Source organism: Neoarius graeffei, chromosome 8 (assembly GCF_027579695.1).
Source record: "Neoarius graeffei isolate fNeoGra1 chromosome 8, fNeoGra1.pri, whole genome shotgun sequence".
NCBI classification, from domain to species: domain Eukaryota; kingdom Metazoa; phylum Chordata; class Actinopteri; order Siluriformes; family Ariidae; genus Neoarius; species Neoarius graeffei.
Window position 1 is genome coordinate 74,741,114 of NC_083576.1, and position 26,108 is coordinate 74,767,221.

At 40.2% G+C, this 26,108-nt stretch overlaps 1 protein-coding gene across 3 annotated transcripts in view; it reads left to right on the forward strand.

Annotated features, from left to right (window-relative positions):
- Positions 1-26,108, forward strand: part of ano10b (anoctamin 10b) — a 60,477-nt gene that overhangs the window by 11,132 nt on the left and 23,237 nt on the right. For all 3 annotated transcript variants that reach the window (XM_060928247.1, XM_060928245.1, XM_060928246.1), the window contains 4 exons: positions 3,927-4,067; positions 5,157-5,276; positions 10,840-11,487; positions 13,772-13,827. In XM_060928247.1, the coding sequence (XP_060784230.1) occupies positions 3,927-4,067; positions 5,157-5,276; positions 10,840-11,487; positions 13,772-13,827 (965 nt within the window). The remainder of the gene's footprint in view (positions 1-3,926; positions 4,068-5,156; positions 5,277-10,839; positions 11,488-13,771; positions 13,828-26,108) is intronic.

Consider the following 26,108-nt stretch of genomic DNA (forward strand, 5'->3'; position numbering starts at 1 on the left):
TTGGTGGCGCTAGAGGGTTTGAGCTGTGCATCTGGATTTTTTTTGTGGCGAGTCCTGGGATAGACTAGAATCTGTGTGAAAAATTTGAAAACATTCCTATGAAGGCTGCCGAGATATGAGCTCACTTCCTGTTTGGCGTCTTTGCAGACGCGTTTCATTGGCTGCTGTGGCAAAATAGTTTTAAATTTCAAAACACTGAGCATAACTTTTGTGCGGCTTCGTCCAATGATGCCATGTACCAAGTCTGGGAAAAATTGATCAAAAATTGAGGGAGGAGTAGCAATTTAATTGATTTTAACAAAATTCAAAATGGCGGAAAATCTACCAGGTGGAATATGACGAGATAGAGTGATTTGGATTCGATTTGACCAAAGGACTCCAGTGATACTAAGATTTTGACGATCGGACGTACGGTTCAAAAGTAACAAGCAGAAATGTACTTCCAACTTTGACCTGTTGGTGGCGCTAGATAGTTTGAGGTGGTGAGCTGAAATTTGCTGAGAAGAACCTTGAGGCAGCCTAGAATCAGTGTGCCAAATTTCACAACCTCTCGTCAGACGGTTCTATGGCTTGCCATAGAATTTCATTGATTTTAACAAAATTCAAAATGGCGGAAAATCCTCAACTCAGAACACGACGTCATAGGGTGCGATGGATTTGTCTTGACCCAAGGATTTCAGAGATAGTGGAATTTTGTTTCTCCCCAAAACGCATCATGAGATATGAGCCAAAAGTCATTTTTCCTAGTTATAGCGCCCCCTAGTGGCAAATTTATTCCAAATTTTTTGGGGGCGTTTGGGGAGGGGTGGGGCATCATGCCACCAAGTTTCGTTAAGATATGCCAAAGGGTGGCAGAGATATGAGCACACTTCCTGTTTCGCGTCTGCGCAGCCAAATTTGATTGGCTGCCACGGCCAAACGCTTGCGAAATTCAAAACACTGAGCATAACTTTTGTGCGGCTTAGTCCACTTATGCTATCAACCAAGTCTGGGAAAAATTGGTCAAAAATTGAGGGAGTTGATGCGTTTTAACTGATTTTGACAAAATTCAAAATGGCGGAAAATCTACCAGGTGGAATATGACGAGATAGGGCGATTTGGATTCGATTTGACCGAAGGACTCCAGAGATACTAAGATTTTGACGATCGGACGTACGGTTCAAAAGTAACAAGCAGAAATGTACTTCCAACTTTGACCTGTTGGTGGCGCTAGATAGTTTGAGGTGGTGAGCTGAAATTTGCTGAGAGTAATGTTGAGACTGTCTAGAATCAGTGTGCAAAATTTCACAACTTTTTACCAGACGGTTCTATGGGCTGCCATAGACTTGCAGAGGCGGAAGAACGTTGAATAATAATAGGAAACAGTAGAAACACTATGGGTGCCTTCGCAGCTTCGCTGCTTGGCCCCCAAAAAGGAGCGAGATGCAGAAAACGCCTTCGCTATCCAGCGACGTAGGGCATTTACAGGGCGAGCAGAGGGAGAAATAACAACAGTAATGACACATTAGCAACGCCGTACAGAAATAACGGTTTATGGCACAGACCCTTTCGGTTCTCGCTCATCTAGCTGCTACAATGACTGCTTAGACTGCAGCAATAATACCTAACACACATTTAAGTATCCGTCGTAAAGACGTGAAACTCGTCGAGTGACGAGTGTGTTCATTGATAAGCTAACACAATCTAAAAGTAGACATACCATCACACTGCCCTGGCGCTGTGTACAGTTTACCTTCTATGGTTTGTGCACTCACTATTTGCCATTACTTTCTCCAACCGTTGTGACAGATTACAGGGAACGGCCTGGATTTAAGAGACAAATACCTGTTCCTCTTGTTTTGAACACTTATTTGTAGGCAGTGCTTAATTTGTAAAGTGGGAGGTCCCGGAGCGCAGAGGATGAGCGGCTCCGGTGCGGAAAAAAAGAGGGGGGGAGGGGGCGCGGCGCTGCGCTGCGCTTCTGGGCATGTTTTGTAATAACACTGCAAATTAAGTTCATCTGCAGATATTTTGTGGATGTCGTTTCATGAGAGAAATCACCAACAAGACAGATATCAAAATCAGACATTAACACTAAATAAACTTGCATTTTTTTATTTAATTATTTGGGGTTGGGTTTTTTTTGTTACATAGTCAAAAGAGGTGTCGGATCACCGGATCCAGTGTAAATAGCTGCCGGAGCCAACGCCCGAGGTTCCGGAGCGCGCTCCGGCTTGCTCCCCCTCAAATTAAGCGCTGTTTGTAGGACACTGCCTCTGATCTGTCCTACAGTCTACCAACAGCAAAGGAACACAACGCTAGCTAATGTCGTTAGCTAATAGCTACTACAGAAGAACAAAGAGGTTACAATGGGTTATTTTAGCCTATTTGGTTACACACTCGCCGCCACAGAATGTTAACAGCAATGTAATGCCTTTTCTGGCTAATTTTATTCGTCTTACCTCCAACAAAGTGGTCACTACACAAGCGTTGGTATGCCGCTATCCATCTTCTCTGTCGGTCAGCATCTACCGGGATCTGATAAAATGATCACCCTTGCCTTGTTTGTTGATGGTTACTACAACCAGGTGCACAACAATATAGTGGCATGATGGAAGTCTTGCTGAAAATAAACACTTTCTTTGCTGCCGTTCCTCAATGTTGGCTGTGGTAAACTACTGGTAGTACACGTCCAAAATGGCGGCCGCGTTTGTCGTGACGTCACGTGAAAAGGGTCTATAAGCCATGCACGATGAGATTGAGTGGAATAACTGTTTTATTCTATCCACACTCACTGGATTTTCAGAAACGGAGCATTTTTATTTTTTTGCAAATTCGATAAATAAAAACTTTATACAAAACGTCTGACAAAATCATTTCTGCTTAGGATGTAAACAAACCGGTGCAATGACAGGAGCAATTTGTGAAAAATGCTATAATAATAATTCTTGAAAAATAAAAAAAAATACTTTCTTACCATGAAATGCTTTCATTCCATATATTTTGTTTGGGGTTTTGTTTTCGAGTGGTTTTTATTTCGTCCTCGGTTGGTTCAGCAACACGCGCCACCATTTTGTTTTTCTTTACTCACGGTATATGAGCTGATAGCCTAGTAGTAGAATAGCCAATCAGAGCACGCGATTGCTCATATCCAGTGAATGTGGATAGAATATTAATAATTGTCCATGATGATTTGATTTAGAATGCAGAAGAGAAGAGCAAGGTGAGAGGTATAGATCAATGCACAGACAACTTGGCCCTGTGGATACACAATTAAAATATTTTGGATAATTAGGATATTTTGGATGAATAATAACGAGGCTCACTAAAGGACAGAGACCTTGTTTTATACTCAAAGAGCCCAGATGCGTCTCCTAGCCGATATAGAATGCCATTATGATTTTACTTTATTTTTTAATAAATTATAGAAGGCGGAGCGACACGGTGGTGTAGTGGTTAGCGCTGTCGCCTCACAGCAAGAAGGTCCGGGTTCGAGCCCCATGGCTGGCGAGGGCCTTTCTGTGCAGAGTTTGCATGTTCTCCCTGTGTCCGCGTGGGTTTCCTCCGGGTCCTCCGGTTTCCCCCACAGTCCAAAGACATGCAGGTTAGGTTAACTGGTGACTCTAAATTGACCGTAGGTGTGAATGTGAGTGTGAATGGTTGTCTGTGTCTATGTGTCAGCCCTGTGATGACCTGGCGACTTGTCCAGGGTGTACCCCGCCTTTTGCCCGTAGTCAGCTGGGATAGGCTCCAGCTTGCCTGCGACCCTGTAGAAGGATAAAGCGGCTAGAGATAATGAGATGAGATTATGGAAAGCTAAGAGTTGACGGAAAAAGGAGACTGACACAATGCTCTAATATTCTAAATAATACACCATAATTTTATTTGCATCATTATGTATTCATAGCTGCATGGCTGTTTGTGTAGCAGTTGTGTTCTGTGTGTAGATGACATGCAGAAGTTCCTGACTCTGGCTGAGAGACAGTACATCGTCCAACATGAGCTGGAGTCCATGAGAGCCGTGCAAGACCGGTGCATTCCTGGACTACCTGGAGACAAGGGCGTTCTTAAATCCAGACAAAACATATGTGAGTTACAGTATGTTTGTCAATGAATGGGGGAGGAGAGCGAGAGAGAGAGAGAGAGAGAGAGAGAGAGAGAGAGTGAATAGAAATACTGGGAAAATTGACACTGAAGTTCACCTTGTACAATCAAAGTCCTTCCCATGCTACAAGGCGCATTGGACAGCACCAATCTCGGTTTCAGTAGCCCTCGGCCTCTCGCCTATTACGTAGGTAGGGTTCCAGTGGGGGGCAACCGCAAGAGTTTGACTCCCTACTCACATCTGTATTGCAGCATGCCTCACCAGATGGCAGTAGGTACCATTTTTATGATGGTCTTTGGTACGACCCGACTGCAAATAGAACTCTCAGTCTCCCAATCGAGAAGCGGACACCTGGAGGAAAAAAGTCAGTAGATTTCAGATAATAAGAGTTATGTTTTGGCAGCTTTTCGTGTTGATCACACAAAGCTACTGATAAGGAATATGAAAATGTGAAGATTATGATCCTGGATAAATACTGTCTGAAGTTCAACCAACACAGAGCCATTACAGGTAAAGGGATGCAAATAATGTTCTGGCTTTTGAGTACAGAAACACTAGACTCTGTGTGTGTGTGTGTGTGTGTGTGTGTGTGTGTGTGTGTGTGTGTGTGTGAGAGAGAGAGAGAGAGAGAGAGAGAGAGAGAGAGAGAGCCAGTAGGTATTTTTGTGTCTCAGTCTGTTTCTGTGAATTGCATTACTGTATATTTTCATATGCACAGAGTGGAGACTGAAGCACAGACGGAAAAAGAGAGAGAGAGAGAGAGTGTGTGTGTGTGTGTGTGTGTACAAGACCATGAGGTATCTTGTTAGCTCTGTCTTTTTAAAATGCCATCTTTGTTTATATATAGAGTGGAGTGGAGACAGACGGGGAGTGTGTATGTGTGACCTTAAAAATCACTCTCATATTCATTCTCTCTCTCACTCACTCACTCACTCACTCACTCACTCACTCACTCACACAATTGCTTAGTCATGCTGTGCTCAGTCCCCTCCTGCTCAGTGATGATAACATGGTAATGCTTTGGCCTCTCTCTCTCTCTCTCTCTCTCTCTCTCTCTCTCTATCTGCTGCAGTTCAGAAGCTGCAGAAGGCAGGAGTGATCCAGGATGTTTTCCCCCTGTGTGATGAAAAGGAGCTAAAGGCTCTTGGCAAAGAGTGGTATTTAAAGAAACGCTTGTGGGGACAGCCTTTAGGTACATACGCATTTTGTTCAATGACATTTCCTAAACATACATATGTGACATACATGGTGTAAGTATGTAATTATTTATAAATAATACAAATGTTCTTGGGGCGGCATGGCGGTGTAGTGGTTAGCACTGTTGCCTCGCAGCAAGAAGGTCCGGGTTCGAGCCCCGTGGCCGGCGAGGGCCTTTCTGTGCGGAGTTTGCATGTTCTCCCCGTGTCCGCGTGGGTTTCCTCCAGGTGCTCCGGTTTCCCCCACAGTCCAAAGACATGCAGGTTAGGTTAACTGGTGACTCTAAATTGACCGTAGGTGTGAATGTGAGTGTGAATGGTTGTCTGTGTCTATGTGTCAGCCCTGTGATGACCTGGCGACTTGTCCAGGGTGTACCCCGCCTTTCGCCCGTAGTCAGCTGGGATAGGCTCCAGCTTGCCTGCGACCCTGTAGAACAGGATAAAGCGGCTAGAGATAATGAGATGAGATGAGATGAGACAAATGTTCTTCACCTAATCTTAAGTATTAACCACAAAGTTTTGGAAAAAAAAAAGAAGCACAAAATGCACTTTTTTTATAGGGTGGGGAAAAGAGTCTTCAGATAGACAGAAGTGCAAATAAGAAAAGTGTCAAAAGAGAGCCATCAGAACTGTTTGTGAACTCTTTTTACTCTGGTCAGATGAAATAAAAATAAAACTCGGCTAAGGAACTGAATCTGGGGAGAAGATGGAGGTTTCAGAAAGACAATAAGCCCAAACATTCAGTCCAAATAACTCAAGTCCTTACATGGCTGATTTTTTTTATTTTATTTATTTATTTATTTTAATTTCAACATATTTGGGGTCAGGGCGGCACAGTGGTGTAGTGGTTAGCGCTGTCACCTCACAGCAAGAAGGTTCTGGGTTTGAGCCCCGTGGCCGGTGAGGGCCTTTCTGTGTGGAGTTTGCATGTTCTCCCCGTGTCCGCGTGGGTTTCCTCCGGGTGCTCCGGTTTCCCCCACAGTCCAAAGACATGCAGGTTAGGTTAACTGGTGACTCTAAATTGACCGTACACTACCGTTCAAAAGTTTGGGGTCACTTTGAAAGTTCCTTATTTTTGAAAGAAAAGCACTGTTCTTTTCAATGAAGATCACTTTAAACTAATCAGAAATCCACTCTATACATTGCTAATGTGGTAAATGACTATTCTAGCTGCAAATGTCTGGTTTTTGGTGCAATATCTCCATAGGTGTATAGAGGCCCATTTCCAGCAACTCTCACTCCAGTGTTCTAATGGTACAATGTGTTTGCTCATTGCCTCAGAAGGCTAATGGATGATTAGAAAACCCTTGTACAATCATGTTAGCACAGCTGAAAACAGTTTAGCTCTTTAGAGAAGCTATAAAACTGACCTTCCTTTGAGCAGATTGAGTTTCTGGAGCATCACATTTGTGGGGTCAATTAAATGCTCAAAATGGCCAGAAAAATGTCTTGACTATATTTTCTATTCATTTTACAACTTATGGTGGTAAATAAAAGTGTGACTTTTCATGAAAAACACAAAATTGTCTGGGTGACCCCAAACTTTTGAATGGTAGTGTAGGTGTGAATGGTTGTCTGTGTCTATGTGTCAGCCCTGTGATGACCTGGCGACTTGTCCAGGGTGTACCCCGCCTTTCGCCCGTAGTCAGCTGGGATAGGCTCCAGCTTGCCTGCGACCCTGTAGAAGGATAAAGCGGCTAGAGATAATGAGATGAGATGAGATATTTTCATTGTAAATAAAGTGTAAATATAGTGTTGTCAATTTTGCTATCTTAGTTCCAGAAATTTCGTTTATTTGAGTGACTGAACTTGAACTTGAGGGGGCTAGTCAGCTAGCAAGAAAGCTGCGCACGGATGCCAAGCATTGCTGATTTAATTTTGGCGAAGCCATTTGCCAGTCTTCCTTTCGAGGAAAAAATTAAAATTAAAGAGCAGGGTAGACCAACGCCTCAAATTGACTTGGTGAAAAAGGTAGGGAATAATACTCGTTCCTTTCAGCTCTCCTGGTACGAGAAAGTGAATTGGCTAACAGCAAGTGACCCACATCAACAACAGTAAATAGGCTACTTTAGTAATATGTCATGGATGGACCAAAAATATAGAATCTATTTAAAATGTTTATGCTGAGTATATTATATTGGAATATATGTTTTTCTGGATATGAATTAAACACCGCTACAATTTGGACAACATTTTTAAACAAAAACACAGCCGAGGTCAATTTTTAAACAACATGCTACAATTTTAAAATATAAAATGTTAAAATATACCCACCCCCCCAACACCACCATCATGTATATTGGACAGTAGGCTAATGGGCCAAAAGAACCTGTTATTTCACAGTTTGTGACGCTGCCAACAATCAGCCAGATCAGAGGCAAGAGTATGGGCAAAATTGATGTGTTTTTTCTTTTAAAATCTGGAAATATCGTAACCGACCAGCCTCCCCTGTTTGAAAGACTACCAGCCGCCACTGTTTTAAACATATATTTTTAATGCATATGAATACATACATACAGTACATACTTTTTGTATGTACTGGTATAAAGTCAAAGAACATTACAGTGGTGCTTGAAAGTTTGTGAACCCTTTAAAGTTTTCTATATTTCTGCATAAATCTGACCTAAAACAACATCAGATTTTCACACAAGTCCTAAAAGTAGATAAAGAGAACCCAGTTAAACAAATGAGACAAAAATATTATACTTGGTCATTTATTTATTGAGGAAAATGAACCAATATTACATATCTGTGAATGGCAAAAGTATGTGAACCTTTGCTTTCAGTATCTGGTGTGACCCCCTTGTGCAGCAATAACTGCAACTAAACATTTGAGGTAACTGTTGATCAGTCCTGCACACCGGCTTGGAGGAATTTTAGCCCGTTCCTCCATACAGAACAGCTTCAACTCTGGGATGTTGGTGGGTTTCCTCACATGAACTGCTCGCTTCAGGTCCTTCCACAACATTTCCATTGGATTAAGGTCAGGACTTTGACTTGGCCATTCCAAAACATTAACTTTATTCTTCTTTAACCGTTCTTTACTAGAACGACTTGTGTGCTTAGGGTCATTGTCTTGCTGCATGACTCACCTTCTCTTGAGATTCAGTTCATTCATTCATTCATGGACAGATGTCCTGACATTTTCCTTTAGAATTCACTGGTACAATTCAGAATTCATTGTTCCAACAATGATGGCAAGCCGTCCTGGCCCAGATGCAGCAAAACAGGCCCAAACCATGATACTACCCCCACCATGTTTCACAGATGGGATAAGGTTCTTATGCTGGAATGCAGTGTTTTCCTTTCTCCAAACATAATGCTTCTCATTTCAACCAAAAAGTTGTATTTTGGTCTCATCTGTCCACAAAACATTTTTCCAATAGCCTTCTGGCTTGTCCACGTGATCTTTAGCAAACTGCAGATGAGCAGCAATGTTCTTTTTGGAGAGCAGTGGCTTTCTCCTTGCAACCCTGCCATGCACACCATTGTTGTTCACTGTTCTCCTGATGGTGGACTCATGAACATTAACATTAGCCAATGTGAGAGATGCCTTCAGTTGCTTAGAAGTTACCCTGGGGTCCTTTGTGACCTCGCCGACTATTACACGCCTTGCTCTTGGAGTGATCTTTGTTGGTCGACCACTCCTGGGGAGGGTAACAATGGTCTTGAATTTCCTCCATTTGTACACAATCTGTCTGACTGTGGATTGGTGGAGTCCAAACTCTTTAGAGATGGTTTTGTAACCTTTTCCAGCCTGATGAGCATCAACAACGCTTTTTCTGAGGTCCTCAGAAATCTCCTTTGCTCGTGCCATGATACACTTCCACAAACATGTGTTGTGAAGATCAGACCTTGATGGATCCCTGTTCTTTAAATAAAACAGGGTGCCCACTCACACCTGATTGTCATCCCATTGATTGAAAACACCTGACTCTAATTTCACCTTCAAATTAACTGCTAATCCTAGAGGTTCACATACTTTTGCCACTCACAGATATGTAATATTGGATCATTTTCCTCAATAAATAAATGAGCAAGTATAATATTTTTGTCTCATTTGTTTAACTGGGTTCTCTTTATCTACTTTTAGGACTTGTGTGAAAATCTGATGTTGTTTTAGGTCACATTTATGCAGAAATCTAGAAAATTCTAAAGGGTTCACAAACTTTCAAGCACCACTGTATGTATGAGAATTTGAAGTGGATACATGCACTGGAAGTGTATTTAAATAACATAAAGAAAAGGTCTCCAAATACTTCTTTCCCCTCACTGTGATTTGTATCTTGCTGGTCATGATCAGGTAGATTACCCTTCTGGACAGTACAGTTCACAAAAAACACACACAGGGACCCATAAAGACGTACTTTCACAGCTGATACACACCCAGATGTGTATATATGCACATAATTTCAAACAAACACATGTAAATTCTCACACAGGACACGAGTTCAGAAACTCTTATACTAACGGGGAAGCAGATTTTATCGGCCTGCTTTTCTCTCCTTACTCATACTCTCTTGATTTATAACCAAAATACGTTGTCAAGAGTTTGTAGCATCCCGTTTATGGAAGAATCATGTAATTATAAATCAATACAAGTTCTGTTACAGCATATCAACATAGCTTTTCTTTGTCGTCACTTTGTTTAAAGCCAAACTTTCAACATCTTGCCTTGTTATTAGCTCATCCGGCCGACAGGCGATGAGTTTATGCCATCGTATGTTGTCCGTCCGTCTGGTGTCATTCACATTTCACAAAAATCGCTTCTTCTCTCTCAATTCTTCACCGATTTTGATTCTTTCTGGCATGAAGGTAGGGTTACCTAGGATGCATATAACTTCTACCCAGATTTGCTTAATTACAAATATTTATGAAGTTATGGACTAATTAAGCCTTAATGAGCAGTTTAACAAGAATTGCTTCTTCTTGGTCAATTCCTCATCATTTGGGATTCTTTCTGGCAAATATTTGAGCTGGACTGGTTGAGAGTAGAACTGCACAAGGTGGCCCACTTCAGATAGTTCCTTTTGGACTAGACAAGGCTGGAGTGAGCTACGCCGTCTTGTTTTTTTTATTTTGTATGCTTTCCATTACATTTGTCCTGTATTGCTTGATTTTTTCCCCCCATTGCTAATGCCACTGTTAATGGATCTTAAAATTCTTACTCCCCAAGAGATAATTAATTGTCCGTCTAAAATGCTGCAAAGTTATAGCACTCCAGTGGATAATTCTCATCTCATCTCATTATCTCTAGCCGCTTTATCCTGTTCTACAGGGTCGCAGGCAAGCTGGAGCCTATCCCAGCTGACTACGGGCGAAAGGCGGGGTACACCCTGGACAAGTCGCCAGGTCATCACAGGGCTGACACATAGACACTCACATTCACACCTACGGTCAATTTAGAGTCACCAGTTAACCTAACCTGCATGTCTTTGGACTGTGGGGGAAACCGGAGCACCCGGAGGAAACCCACATGGACACAGGGAGAACAGTGGATAATTCTGTGTGAAAGATTGTTTTTATTTGCTCTCACACTTTCTCATCTCTCCACCACAGATTCCATTCATGCTTACTTTGGTGGCTCCATTGCTTTCTACTTCAGCTTCTTAGACTTCTACACATGGGCTTTGGTACCTCCAGCAATTCTGGGCTTTTACATAACCTTCTTCCTTCCTGGAGCCCTGCCCCCTGATGGACCGAAAGCAGACAATTCAACCCCTGGCCCGGATTCCTTAGATGTTGGCGACAACCATCTGGCTATGAGTGCCCACATGGTGCAGGCTGTGTTCAGCATGATCTGGTCGACTGTGTTCATAGAGCTATGGAAGAGACGAAGTGCTGCGCTGTCATACCGCTGGGGGGCACTGACACTAACTGAGCAGTTCCAGGAACCACGGCCTGGTTTCCAGGGCGAGTTGGGTATCAGTCCTGTGACGGGCAGAACAGAACCACTCTTCCCCGATTGGCAGAGACAGTTGCGGGTGGGCCTGGTCTCTGTGCCTGTGGTCGGACTTTTCCTTGGATTTGTTGTTCTCGGCATGGTGGGATTTTATTACTGTGAAAGCACCATGGCTTCAATTCACAAGGCTTCTGGATCCATTATAACGGCTACTTTGTCCTACCTGCCCTCCATCATTCATATTGTCTACACCAATGTGCTGGGGAACACCTACCGCTTTGTTGCACTGAAGCTCACTGAGTGGGGTAAAGCCAAGAGATCATATTCTTTCATTATCTCAGACACAATGTCTAAATTATATTGACAATGCATGTGAATCCCTTGTCATTTTAACAATGTTTTGATGATCATGTTTTCAGGGTTCATCCAACGTGCTGAGTGCACACTACATGATTTTCAAAATCTCGCACCATACAACATTAATCGATTGCAGTCAGTTGTTTGGTGTTGTAAGGGAGTGTTACTACATACATGATCACTTGCAGATGAGGCACACACACTACTGTACATGATTTTTCGTCCGGAGAGATACCTGCAGATGCACACCAGGTTCCCAGTTCCAGCTTTTTCACAAAAATAAGCACGAGAGCTGCTTATCATGTGACTTTGTCACCATTTTGTATGGAAATACGAGAAAATATGGAGGAAATATTGATTGAGGAGTACAGTGAAAACAAATGTTTTAGACTGAAAGGCTATTCTTATACTATGTGCAAGCAGGAATCATGTCATATTTGTTTTTATATCCTTTATCAAAAAATTTCTGTTCAGGTATTGGCCAAGGATGGCTCATGTGACATAAAATAGTTCCACCATTGATTAAGCAATGTATCTCGTGACATCAAAAAAAAAATGCATATGGTGTGAGTCAGTCATGGAATATCCTGGATATACCATGAACTGACGTCACAATTTCAAGCTATACGGCCGACTCGAGTTAGTCTGGCTAACGCGACTTCAAAGCTCTGCGAGCATTTGGTCTGGCAAAGATATTAAGCCCAACCGTTTCCCAAAGTGCATGGTTGACCCGCTTCCCTGAAATGCCTCAGTTTGCTACTGGTCGAAGCCAGAAAAGGCTGTGACGAAGCTTAAACCAATCACATCACTCTTTCCTCTGACGTATGTGACGCGACGTGGCTAACTGGTAGATTAAACTCTTACCGAAGCCGGTCGGGAGCAAGGCGAAAACGTCCTTCCTTTCAATAAATACCTCCAGGGCTGCTCTTTGCTCCGTTTTCAATGAGAACTTGCTCCATGTTCGTAATGTTTCTTGTGAATGAAGCGCTTCCGGCATAGATTCTGTAAACAATCTATGGCTTCCGGTCGCAGTTCTACTACGTCAGTGCCTTGAACACGCCTCTACCCAGGGCCGTTGGAGATGCTCAAAGTTGATTGGCTCCCGATTTTTCGGGAGCTTGGAAGAGCTGTAGATAGCTTGCCTGGCCAGACTAAGCTCGCAACAGGCCCTCGTGTTGCGTCACGCTTAGGATGGGCGGGCCCAGGCTAGACTCAAGTCACAGCTGTGTCTTCGTGAGCATTTCTGTGCGTGTGTGTAGATCAATGCATCATGATCATGCCTAATGAGGCAGGCGATAGCATGGTACGATGCACAGGTCGAAGGTTGCTCCGACGTAAACAACAAACATGGCTGCCTCCAGTGAGTTTATGCCGAGATTCAATCTTAACACTTTTATTTTGGATTTTTTTGATGAGGGATATAAATCAAATATACCATTACTGAGAGGCACCGGGAATTATGGATTCTCTTTGGTGATTGGTGTAGGACTATTTTCTCACAAAATAGTCACCTTAGAGAATCCATAATTTCAACCAGAGCCTCTTGGTGCACGGTATATTTGATTATTACTTGATAAATATGTTAAACAGTTTCCCAGCTTTGGATCAATAAAGTTAAATCCATCCATCCATCCATCATTTTTGCTGTGCCAAGCAACTATTTGGTATGGCACTGATTTCCTCTCAAACTCTCACTGACTCTTTGTTTCACTGTACTTGTAATTATTCTTAGAGGGGTTCACGCTATGTGACTCATTCCTGATAAAATCAAACATGCTTTAAAATATCACAGCCTCAGTTAAAATTCGAACACTGAACCAATTTGCGCTATGTAAGTAGTTCCTGAGTTCTGGTGTGGAGGCACCGAGTGCTAAATTAAGGGAAACCTGGTAAAACTGGGAAATTGGTGCCAAAATCGTGTAGTGTGCACCTGTCTTAAAGTGCTTAAAGTACCTGAATATAGTTTGAAACTGAAGTTCTTAAAAGCCTGGATAAGAGGTCTTTTTTTGCAGAAAAGTACATAAAATCTACCTGAGATGGTTTGCACTGAGATTTCGGTGTGTGATTCCAGGAACTGATCACATATACTTGAATTGCACCCGAAGTTAATGTGGGTACAAGCCAGAAAAAGCACATTTAAAGCAGTTTTGCTTATAATATAATCGACAAATGACAAAAGAATGCTTAAAACCGATATTTAACACACTCCACCCTCTCTCGCTCATTTCTCAGAGAACCACAGAGAAGAATCGGCTTTTCAGAATCATCACACCACTAAAGTTCTGGTGGTGAGTCCCAGTGATTTTTCATCTCTCTCTCTCTCAGTGCATGGTGGGAAGGCAAAGGAGGTGCCCTTTTTGTATTCACTTGTATATCTTTTGAATTTTGCTTCAATTTAAACAAATTAAAGTTTATATAGGCTTAACAATAAATAAATTATAGTTAGTACTATAAAAACTTATATTTTTCCAGAGTTTATTGCATGTCTAGAATAATCAGGTGATTGTGAGTTTACTGTAGAAACTACCGGAAAATAATAAACTGGCAGGGGCTGTGAAATCATGGTTTTCCCCAAAGCATTTTAGCGTATCAGGCCCGATACGCTTGCTCTGTCTGCCGATACGCTTAGTCGCTTTCGTTAAAATCCAATACGCTTAGATTTATACCAATACATTAAATTTCCTACCCACAAGTAACTAGGTACATAGGAGAGCAAATAACAGGTCCATTAACATATTGATTGATATTTGTGTTAAACAAGCGGTCTTTTTTTCCAACGTTTGTGTTGATTCTGTCAAAGTAATATGTCCGCATGGTATGATGTAAACAAACTGTAATCTGTTGGCTATGTCAAGATCACGTGTTCAAACCGTCCAATAAAAATATCGAAAGAAAACGTCAGACATCCCGGAATTTTCCGATTCATTATAAGCGATCTCATTGGCTGCCGATGTTGTCCTCCACCAGATGGACAAAGCCGACTGATTTTAATAAGCTAGGAGAAGACTCGCTGGGCAATTTGATCCACATCTGCATGGATGACAGCGAGATGGACTATGAGAGGGTTGCCCAACATTGGGCCGAGCAAAAGCCAAGGAGAATGAATCTGCTTTAAAGGAGTAGAAAACTTAATTCATTAGTTTGGGTTTGCAGAAAGATTATGTACTTATAAACATTCTCACAAAGTGAAGCTGTCCAAATGTGTCAAATATAGCATAATTTCAAATAATCATCATAAGCATTTTTGGCAGTGTGATGTCACTGGGATCCATTTAACAAAAGAAGGCTCCGGGTTATTCTTTTGTTAAAGGCTCACGGTGACATCTCATCTCATCATCTCTAGCCGCTTTATCCTGTTCTACAGGGTCGCAGGCAAGCTGGAGCCTATCCCAGCTGACTACGGGTGAAAGGCGGGGTACACCCTGGACAAGTCACCAGGTCATCACAGGGCTGACACATAGACACAGACAACCATTCACACTCACATTCACACCTACAGTCAATTTAGAGTCACCAGTTAACCTAACCTGCATGTCTTTGGACTGTGGGGGAAACCGGAGCACCCGGAGGAAACCCACGCGGACACGGGGAGAACATGCAAACTCCACACAGAAAGGCCCTCGCCGGCCACAGGGCTCGAACCCGGACCTTCTTGCTGTGAGGCGACAGTGCTAACCACTACACCACCGTGCCGCCCATTCACAGTGACATCACAATGCTTATCGTTATTATTTGAAGTTATGCTACATTTGACATTTATTAACAAATTCTCTTCATGAATGTGTTTCTAAGTACATAATCTTTCTGCAAACTTAAATGTATGAATGAAGTTTTCTTTTCCTTTAAATATGTTTTAATCTTAATCTAGTCCATTTAATAAAGTGCCAAAATTTAAACTTTATAATATGCAGTTGCCTTACTTTTCTTTTCAGTGTATCTTAGTTCTACATATATTACGGTAATTGCATCAGAAACATTCTAAATCATTACAGTTATAGGAATACAGCAACTTATTTTAAGGTGGCAGGTCTTAGGTTCAGATCCCTTTGTGATGAACAGGAGGTCATGATGATCGATTCTCTTCATTGGATTGCATAAGATGGAGCAAACCACTGTTCATATTTTCATGCACATTTGTGTTACAGCACTACTTGATCATAGATAATTAAGGAATCCCTGTAGATTTTCAATCTATCATAGACCTCAGTAATCTGTAACAAAACAGTTTAACTTGCATGTTGAACTTTAAGGTGAAATTTCAAATGTGCATACATTCATACACTGGTAAAATCTATCCTATAATCATGGATCTAAAGCAGGGGTTTTCAAAGTGTGGGAGAATCCCCCCCCCCCCCCCCTCAAGAGAGCAAATAAACAACAGCGGCCCCTTACAATTTTTGTTGTTGCTATACTTAATGTTCCATTCGTATTTAAAAAAATGGTTGTTGTACACATTTTTATTTTTTTTCTTTTACACATTTTAAACATCTGTGCTTTTTTTAAACATCTTTTTTTACACATTTTAAACATCTGTGCTTTTTTAAACATCTTGTTTTACACATTTTAAACATCTGTGCTTCTTTAAAACCTCTTACACATTTTAAACATCTGTGCTTTTTGAAAACATCTTTTTTACACATTTTAAACATCTGTGCTTTTTGAGAACATTTTTTTTACACATTTTAAACATCTGTGCTTTTTGAAAACATCTTTTTTACACATTTTAAACATCTGTGCTTTTTTAAACATCTTTTTTACACATTTTAAACATCTGTGCTTTTTTTAAACATCTTTTTTACACATTTTAAACATCTGTGCTTTTTTAAACATCTTGTTTTACACATTTTAAACATCTGTGCTTCTTTAAAACCTCTTACACATTTTAAACATCTGTGCTTTTTGAAAACATCTTTTTTTACACATTTTAAACATCTGTGCTTTTTGAAAACATCTTTTTTTACATATTTTAAACATCTGTGCTTTTTGAGAACATTTTTTTTTACACATTTTAAACATCTGCTTTTTGAAAACATCTTTTTTACACATTTTAAACATCTGTGCTTTTTGAAAACTTTTTTACACATTTTAAACATCTGCTTTTTTAAAAAACATCTTGTTTTACACATTTTAAACATCTCATAGCATCGTTAGCTAGCACCTCTTGGCAGACAACACACTGTGTGGCAGTGGAGCATCTTCAGATCCAGTCCATGAAAATCCAAACTTTAAATAATCGTGGTCATACTTCCTTCTTTTTTTGCTTGGCCCAGACTGTCTCCTCACTCACTGTAGCTTTAGGTACTAAAAATCGATCCATTTTGTCTCTGGCACAGGCTAGCTGAAGTTTGCTAAATGTCCACAATGTCCACAGGGCTTTTCAAAGTGTGGGGTGCGCCTCCCCTAGGGGGCGCCAGAGTTCTTCAGGGGGGGCGCAACGTGAGGAAAAATAATACACTGCAGAGTGTAACTTATTCTGGTTTATTTTTCCTCACGTTGCGCCCCCCCTGAAGAACTCTGGCGCCCCCTAGGGGAGGCGCACCCCACACTTTGAAAAGCCCTGCTCTAAAACCTCTCAGAGACCCTGAAAATGCACCTGAGGGCATCTACGGTATTTTCAAAACATTTTCCGGGTGGGCATGTCCCCGGAACCCCAATTTCGCTTTACACTGTTGGCGCTCAATTGTCCGTGTTTTATCATGCCAGAATTTAGGACTTTAATTTTTTTTCTGGGGAAAACACTGGAAATGGTGCCATTTGTATGATATTAGTTACAGTGTTTAACACTGGATACCCTGTTTTCAACTACTGGCGTCTACCTGCGATAACAAAATCGCAGGTAGACCCAAGACTGGTCTTGTGTCAGCATACGACGACGCAGAGTGTTGCAGAGGGTCTTTAGTCAGTCCCCCCAGGATTTTGCAGGCCTTTTTTGTGATTGTTGCAGGGGGTTTTCCAAAAAATTGCGATGAAAGTTGCGGTGTTTTTTAGGTTTTTGTTGCGATTACATTGCGGGAGGAAGTGAAAGTTGTGAGAAATTGTTGCGATTTTCTCTTTTTGTGATTAAAATTGAGTGATATGTTAAATATTAAGTTATTACTGAAAAACTATTGATTAAAAAAAACAAAGACACTGAGAAATGGTCCTATAAACAACTTTACCAATATAAAAGATTACCAGGACTACAAAAATGCAGAAAAATAGGCTTTACTTATCCAAATGCACCTGTTGGTTCAAAAGTTAAAGTGCAGAGAACCTCACAGCACAACATGAAGTTACCTTAAAATATAATATAAATGCCTCAGCTTTCATGTAAGAAAAAAAAAACTATTAATACTAGTACTGTGTGCAGGCAGTCTCTCCTGAAGACTAAATTAAACAATAATTATAAACTAATAAAATAAATGGCTCAGGCTTCATAGAAGAAAAAAACAATTTGAACAGAATCTCACAGTATGATGCTGAAGCTGCCTAAACAATGGAAAATAAAATACCATTTTGGCAAAAATTTTGGCATCCATTAATTTCTTGTATTAAGTAAAAAAATAATGTAAAGTGCACACAGTCCTTCACTGTAAACATAACACACTTTCAGTAACAGAATTTAAGCCTACATAAACACTGACTCGCACGTGCAGTGTTGCCAGATACTGCTGACGTTTTCCACCAAATATATGTTCAAAACCCGCCAAAATGCACTTAAAACAGCCCAATCTGGCAACACTGCGCGCATGCTGCTTCTCTTGAATGTATACACGGAAGTAAGGTGGAAGGTAGTTTGTCGACGTCACCTCAAGACGACGCCAATGATTGGTCAAATTTGCGGGAAAGTTGCGGTGATTGGATATAATTGCAACACCGCCCTGAATTCACGGGGATTGGTTGAATTTGCGTTGAAGTTGCAAATCGCAACATCGCGAAATCCTGGAGGGTCTGCTTTAAAGAGAAAAATTAGGTGATTTTAAATTTCATGACAACAACACATCTCAAAAAAAGTTGGGACAAGGCCATGTTTACCACTGTGAGACATCCTCTTTTCTCTTTACAACAGTCTGTAAATGTCTGGGGACTGAGGAGACAAGTTGCTCAAGTTTAGGGATAGGAATGTTAACCCATTCTTGTCTATTCAGAGCCTCCAGGATTTCGCGATGTTGCGATTTGCAACTTTAACCAATCCTCGTGAATTCAGGGCGGTGTTGCAATTATATCCAATCACCGCAACTTTCCCGCAAATTTGACCAATCATTGGCGTCGTCTTGAGGTGACGTCGAGAAAAGTGCGAGTCAGTGTTTATGTAGGCTTAAATTCTGTTACTGAAAGTGTGTTATGTTTACAGTGAAGGATTGTGTGCACTTTACATTTTTTTTTTTACTTAATACAATACATTAATGGATGCCAACATTTTTGCCAAAATGGTATTTTATTTTCCATTGTTTAGGCAGCTTCAGCATCATACTGTGAGATTCTGTTCAAACTGTTTTTTTCTTCTATGAAGCCTGAGCCATTAATTTTATTAGTTTATAATTATTGTTTAATTTAGTCTTCAGGAGAGACTGCCTGCACACAGTACTAGTATTAATAGTTTTTTTTTTCTTACATGAAAGCTGAGGCATTTATATTATATTTTAAGGTAACTTCATGTTGTGCTGTGAGGTTCTCTGCACTTTAACTTTTGAACCAACAGGTGCATTTGGATAAGTAAAGCCTATTTTTCTGCATTTTTGTAGTCCTGGTAATCTTTTATATTGGTAAAGTTGTTTATAGGACCATTTCTCAGTGTCTTTGTTTTTTTTAATCAATAGTTTTTCAGTAATAACTTAATATTTAACATGTCACTCAATTTTAATCACAAAAAGAGAAAATCGCAGCAATTTCTTGCAACTTTCACTTCCTCCCGCAATGTAATCGCAACAAAAACCTAAAAAACACCACAACTTTCATCGCAATTTTTTGGACCCCCCCCCTGCAACATCAGACATTTTAGCCTGCAACAATCACAAAAAAGGCCCGCGGAATCCTGGGGGGACTGACTAATGTAGGATTCTAGTTGCTCAACTGTCTTAGGTCTTTTTTGTCGTATCTTCTGTTTTATGATGCGCCAAATGTTTTCTATGGGTGAAAGATCTGGACTGCAGGCTGGCCAGTTCAGTACCAAGTTCAAGTTGATTTATTTGTCCCCAAAAGGGAAATTAGTTTGTAGCAGGTATTTAAAAACACAAACGGACAACCAAATAATAAAAAAAAACTAACATAAAAACAGGGACACAGGTAGGCACGTAGACATAAGGCCCCCAACCATATAGACTGAGACCAATACACAAAATATAAATAAAAACAGATAAAAGGATAAGAGGTTAAAAAATAAGGTCAAAAACAATCAAAACATGGAGAGTAGTCCAGTCCAGAAGTCCAACGTGCAAAAAATGCAGAAAGTGCAGGAGGAAGCATTATTTGTGCAAATTCAACATGTTTATGGCTGTGCAAACAAATGAGCATTTGTACCTATTAGTCCTATGGGTGGGAACTCTAAATCTTCTGCCTGAGGGCAGAAGTTCAAACTCCCCATAGAGAGGATGATCAACACAGTCTATGATTGAAAGTACCTTCCTGAAAACATGGCGATTAAACAGTTCACAAAGTACCCGGACCCTTCTTCTACGCAGCCATGATGCTGTAATTGATGCAGTATGTGGTTTGGCATTGTCATGTTGGAAAATGCAAGGTCTTCCCTGAAAGAGACGTCATCTGGATGGGAACATATGTTGCTCTAGAACCTGGATATACCTTTCAGCATTGATGGTGTCTTTTCAGATGTGTAAGCTGCCCATGCCACATGCACTAATGCAACCCCATACCATCAGAGATGCAGGCTTCTGAACTGAGCACTGATAACAACTTGGGTCATCCTTCTCCTCTTTAGTCCGAGTGACACGGCGTCCCTGATTTCCATAAAGAACTTCAAATTTTGATTCGTCTGACCACAGAACAGTTTTCCACTTTGCCACAGTCCATTTTAAATGAGCCTTGGCCCAGAGAAGACGTCTGCGCTTCTGGATCATGTTTCGATACGGCTTCTTCTTTGAACTATAGAGTTTTAGCTGGCAACGGCGGATGGCACGGTGAATTGTGTTCACAGATAATGTTCTCTGGAAATATTCCTGAGCCCATTTTGTGATTTCCAATACAGAAGCATGCCTGTATGTGATGCAGTGCCGTCTAAGGGCCCGAAGATCACGGGCACCCAGTATGGTTTTCCGGCCTTGACCCTTACGCACAGAGATTCTTCCAGATTCTCTGAATCTTTTGATGATATTATGCACTGTAGATGATATGTTCAAACTCTTTGCAATTTTACACTGTCGAACTCCTTTCTGATATTGCTCCACTATTTGTCGGCGCAGAATTAGGGGGATTGCTGATCCTCTTCCCATCTTTACTTCTGAAAGCCGCTGCCACTCCAAGATGCTCTTTTTATACCCAGTCATGTTAATGACCTATTGCCAATTGACCTAATGAGTTGCAATTTGGTCCTCCAGCTGTTCCTTTTTTGTACCTTTAACTTTTCCAGCCTCTTATTGCCCCTGTCCCAACTTTTTTGAGATGTGTTGCTGTCATGAAATTTCAAATGAGCCAATATTTGGCATGAAATTTCAAAATCTCTCACTTTCGACATTTGATATGTTGTCTATGTTCTATTGTGAATACAATATCAGTTTTTGAGATTTGCAAATTATTGTATTCCGTTTTTATTTACAATTTGTACTTTGTCCCAACTTTTTTGGAATCGGGGTTGTAGATGTTCCCGGCTGGCTCGTGACAAGATTCAGCTTAAAAATTCTGCGTCTTACAATACGTCTGACCACAACGAAGGATTTGACGCAAAACGCCTGCGTCCACCTGCGGTCGCCATCTGACTGATCACAGGTCGCAGCAGGTGTCTTTCTGCCATCTGACTTGGGCATAAAGAAGACAAAGAGATCAGATTTTAATTTTATTATTTGATTATATTTAGTATTATTATCGACTGTTATATATTTATCATTGTTACACAGGCCGACTGTATGTCTGTCAGGTTATGTGTAACCTGCATTTTGCACATTACCACTTACTGAGACCTAATTTTACTTGTGCGGACTCACATAATGGGATAAAATCATGACACAAACAGGAGTGATCTGCAGTGGCAACTTATCTGTCTTAATTGAAAAACAAACAGACCAACTTGTAAAACTTGTCCATCTGTCTTATGTGCTGATTTAGACAAATATCTGTCTGAATTTTAAATATCCAGACTATGCCGTCAACATTGCACCATACCGTATCGGGTGTTTACCAATGGTATTCTTCAGTAAATTTTTTTTTAAGTATTAAATAATTATAAGTTATGGCTGCATTTCATAAAAATATAAACCTTCATTTCTTACAGTTGGACATAAGTTGGATAATGAATTCACGTAACTTGTCAATTCATGTAATCCACACATAACATTTGGACAGATGAAATTCAACAATGTTGGTCAGTATGTTATGTTACCTTTCCATAGTAGCTTTACAACAGTTCGGTAGATGCACAGGTGTGTAATAATCCGTACTTACTGATTGGTCAATCGTGCTCTGCAGAGGTGGACAAAGTACCCAACTTCATTACTTAAGTCAAAGTACAGATCCCACTGGTCAAATATTACTTGGATACAAGTGAAAGTTGTCCAGTCAATTTTTTACTTAAGTTAAAGTACTGAAGTACTTGCTTTTAAAAATACTTAAGTATTAAAAGTACGTTTTCTGTCAACGCGTCGTTGTATTATTGCCACAACGCTTACAAAACCTAATGCTGTTAACAAAGACAAAAATGTGAATTCATAAAATGAACACATGCTGTGCCGCCATGGTGGTTTAACGTTACGCTAGCTAGTCAGTGAAGCTCCACGTGACATGCTAGCAAATGTTTTTCAAACTCAAAATCATAGTGGGTAGCTAATGCTACTAGAAAAGAAAGATTTCTACATTGTTTATTTGGCAAGATTATGCTAAAACATTTCTGAAAACACTTCAGATAAGTTAACGTTATTCATGTTAGCGTAACACTGTGTTTACATGCTACGGTAACTAACAGTTTCCAAGTTAACTAGCTATGTATTAATGTTAGCTGTGAACAAGGCTACGGCAACTTGGTGGGGAAATCCATAGAAAGTCATTTGACTAACCAAACTGCATAGCTATTGCAATGTTATTGCTAGCTCTAAAAGCACAGACAACTTCATTGTAAGCTTTCCCTTGGAACAAAACGTTTACACACCTCAATATGCTTCCGCAGGTTGGACTGCGAGTTTTTTGCAGGCCGTGATGTGGTTCATTTTTGGCAAACAAAGCAAACGTTTAAAACGAAACAAATCTTTAATCCTTACAGAAAACTGAAACATGGGTTCATGGGCCACGGGTGCATGTGTTCTCCAGAACCGCCTCCTTCCATTCTTCCATCAACTGATCATGTTCAAATAACGCTGCTGGTAAATCATTGATCTTGATTTTATACAGTCTATGGACGTGACGTGACCCTAGTGATTACTGATGGGCTGTCTCAGTGTCACCTGCGAAAAAAACATCACATTTTAGAAAAGAAAAGGAAAAAAAACATCCACTTTCAAAGCCGCTTCATAATAACGAGTAACGAGGACCTTGACTTAAATGTAGTGGAGTGAAAAGTACGATATTTGTTTTTCAAATGTAGTGAAGTTAGTCATAAGTTTCCAAAAAAAAAAAAATACTCAAGTACAGATACTCAAAGTGTACTTAAGTACAGTACTCAAGTAAATGCACTTTGTTACTGTCCACCTCTGGTGCTCTGGTAAATCGTCAGTGAGGTCAAAGTTCACTGACTCATGTGACTCATTAAAATGGACAAACATTGAGTAGGATTTATTTGTTGGCAAATAAATGTGGCTTCTTGTCCCAGTCATTTAAAGGTAGACTGCCTTTCAGGTTTTTAGTGTTGGTCATAAAAACAATTTTCCCCGACACCCAATTATTTTTGTTTAGTGGACCGAAAGCTACTGAATTCGAATCACAGACTTCCAATATTACTAGTTTAAAAAAAAAAATGGAACAATTAATGAAGTTCAGGCCACATGGCCTGAAATTCTCCACTATTTTTTCCTGCTTCACCATGACCCAATTCAAAAGACTACGTCATGCATCACGTGGTGGGCTTTCCCCGTTCGCACAAGGCATTGTGGGATACAAATTTGAAACAGGAGAGGAAACTGGAGGATGCGAATGAAATGTGAAAGCCCGACTACAGTAACAGAAAGTAAGAAGAAAAGATGTTATGTTGCGAAGGAAAGGAAACGCAGGACCAAACTAATAAATATCGGCGGTCAGCGAGCACCTCGGTGTGATCAGCTGTTCGTTTAGCGACAGAAATGATACAACAGTCAGTAGGGTGCATCAGTTGCCCTCACCTTCATAAAATCTGATGCATTTTTGTTTGGGTGTTCCTTTTCACCAATAAAGACATCCTGTAAAATTTTTTGACCATATTCAAAAGTCTAATGGTGGCACCATGAGGTTCATTTTTTTTGCCAAAAAACGCTTATTTTATGTTTTCGCGTTTGAATCACAATGTTGGGCTCCATTTATTGATTTCTTGTGACCCAGAGATCATGTTAAGAACCTTTGCAAGGGATTGAGAAGCATTAATGTGATTCATAATACATTTGTATTGTTTAAAAGTAGCTGAACAATGATTCAATGAACAGCTAAAACTCAAACTGTGCTTGATGATATATTTAGAATATGTACTAAAAATGTGTATCTAAGATATTTGGTATACTCTATAAGGTGCCATAATGTTTCATGAAAAGTGATCGAAATTTTGTCATAAAAGTCATAAAATAGCAGCTTTTTCCATAACTTTGAGCTCCTGGTGCCACCATTAAACTTTTGAATTTTGTCAAAATATTTCACCCAGTGTGTTTTCTTACCAAAAGGAACATAAAAACAAAAATGCATCATGATCGGAGGAACTTTTCATTTTTAGGGGGCAACTAATGCACCCTAACGGTCAGTGCACTGTCAAAGGTAAACCTGTAGATGGCAGCAATGCAACACTGAGGATGCCAGCTGCCGTAAAACCCAAAAGAAGAAGAAGCAGAAGGTGGTAAACCTGTGCATGCGCACACAGACTTCCTCTGTCTGCTTGACTGCAGGCAATTTCATGCACATTATTTGCTTTAATCCCCTCAAATTAAATAACTTCCTAGCCACAGAATGGCCTGATATTTCGTGAGACATTACAGATAATAAACATATATCACAATGAGCAAATTTCAGATGGAACTAAATTTTATGAAATCGAAAGGCCGTCTAGCTTTAAAGCATGTTTAAAATAGCAAAAACAGGAGTTATAATTGGTAATCACTTTCTGTAGTAGCTGTTTACCATTTTCCAACACAGTGGACAGACTCTTACATGAATACTAATGATCAATTCATCAATCTATTACAGATGGAAGGAGAAGTTTTAGAAACAGATTATTGCACATCGTAAAAACTTAAAACATGCATTTGTAATCCAAAAATATTTAACTAAGTAAACAATAGCATTTTGTGACCTTTTAAATGAATGAGAAGAAAAACACCATTTTGGATGAAATTGTGTTTGAGCTGTATAATGGATAAAAATTTGTAAACTAGGGTGACCAGATTTCCCTAGTCTGAAACCGGGACACTTTTGCACGCGACCATGCTCGTGCTCGCACACCTTTTTTTTAACGTAAACGTGACACTCAGAGAGGCGCTCTTATCATTTTGTTGAAGCTCACATTTATCAACATCTCACATGAAATAAAATAAACAGGCATGTTGTTATCTAGTAGCATAGTGGTATACAGATCAGTTAAATTATGGTCAGACAACAGATTTTGTAATGGCTGAGAATAGGCCAGGCTATGTCCATAGGCCAAATTTACACTGATTTATTTCACCTGTTTGTGAGAACACCAAGAAGAATGCATATGCACATGTAGGCTATATCTCTAAAATTGTATGCACTATGGCATGAACTTAAAAAGTAGATATGTGACCTCAACATAGCCTAGGTCAGAATCAACCTTACTAACCATTCCCCACAACTGAATGAATAAAGCAAGAAGATGTGTGCAAAAGTGAACACTTTAATGGAAGGTGCAACAAGCTGTTCAACACAGCAATATGGCCAAACTGTCAGAATGATACGTTAAACAGAAACAAAAAAGAGACAAGTGATTTGAGAATATATACTACGGAAGCCGAAAGAGGCCCTTCATATAATCCTTTTTTTAAATTCACCTTGTTATCCCGAGATAACGACATAATTAATTCAGGATCTCGAGAAAACAACACAACTAATTCGAGATCTCGAGAAAACAAAACAATTATTTCATGATCTCGAGTAAACAGCTGAGAAATGGTTCATTCAGGTGCGCCAAGAGACTTGTGATATGCTGACTTTGGGGCTATTTCTCATTCTGTATAGACGCAACTTTGGTCATTAGAATGTCTGGAATAATCGATCACCTAATAAGGCAATATTTTGA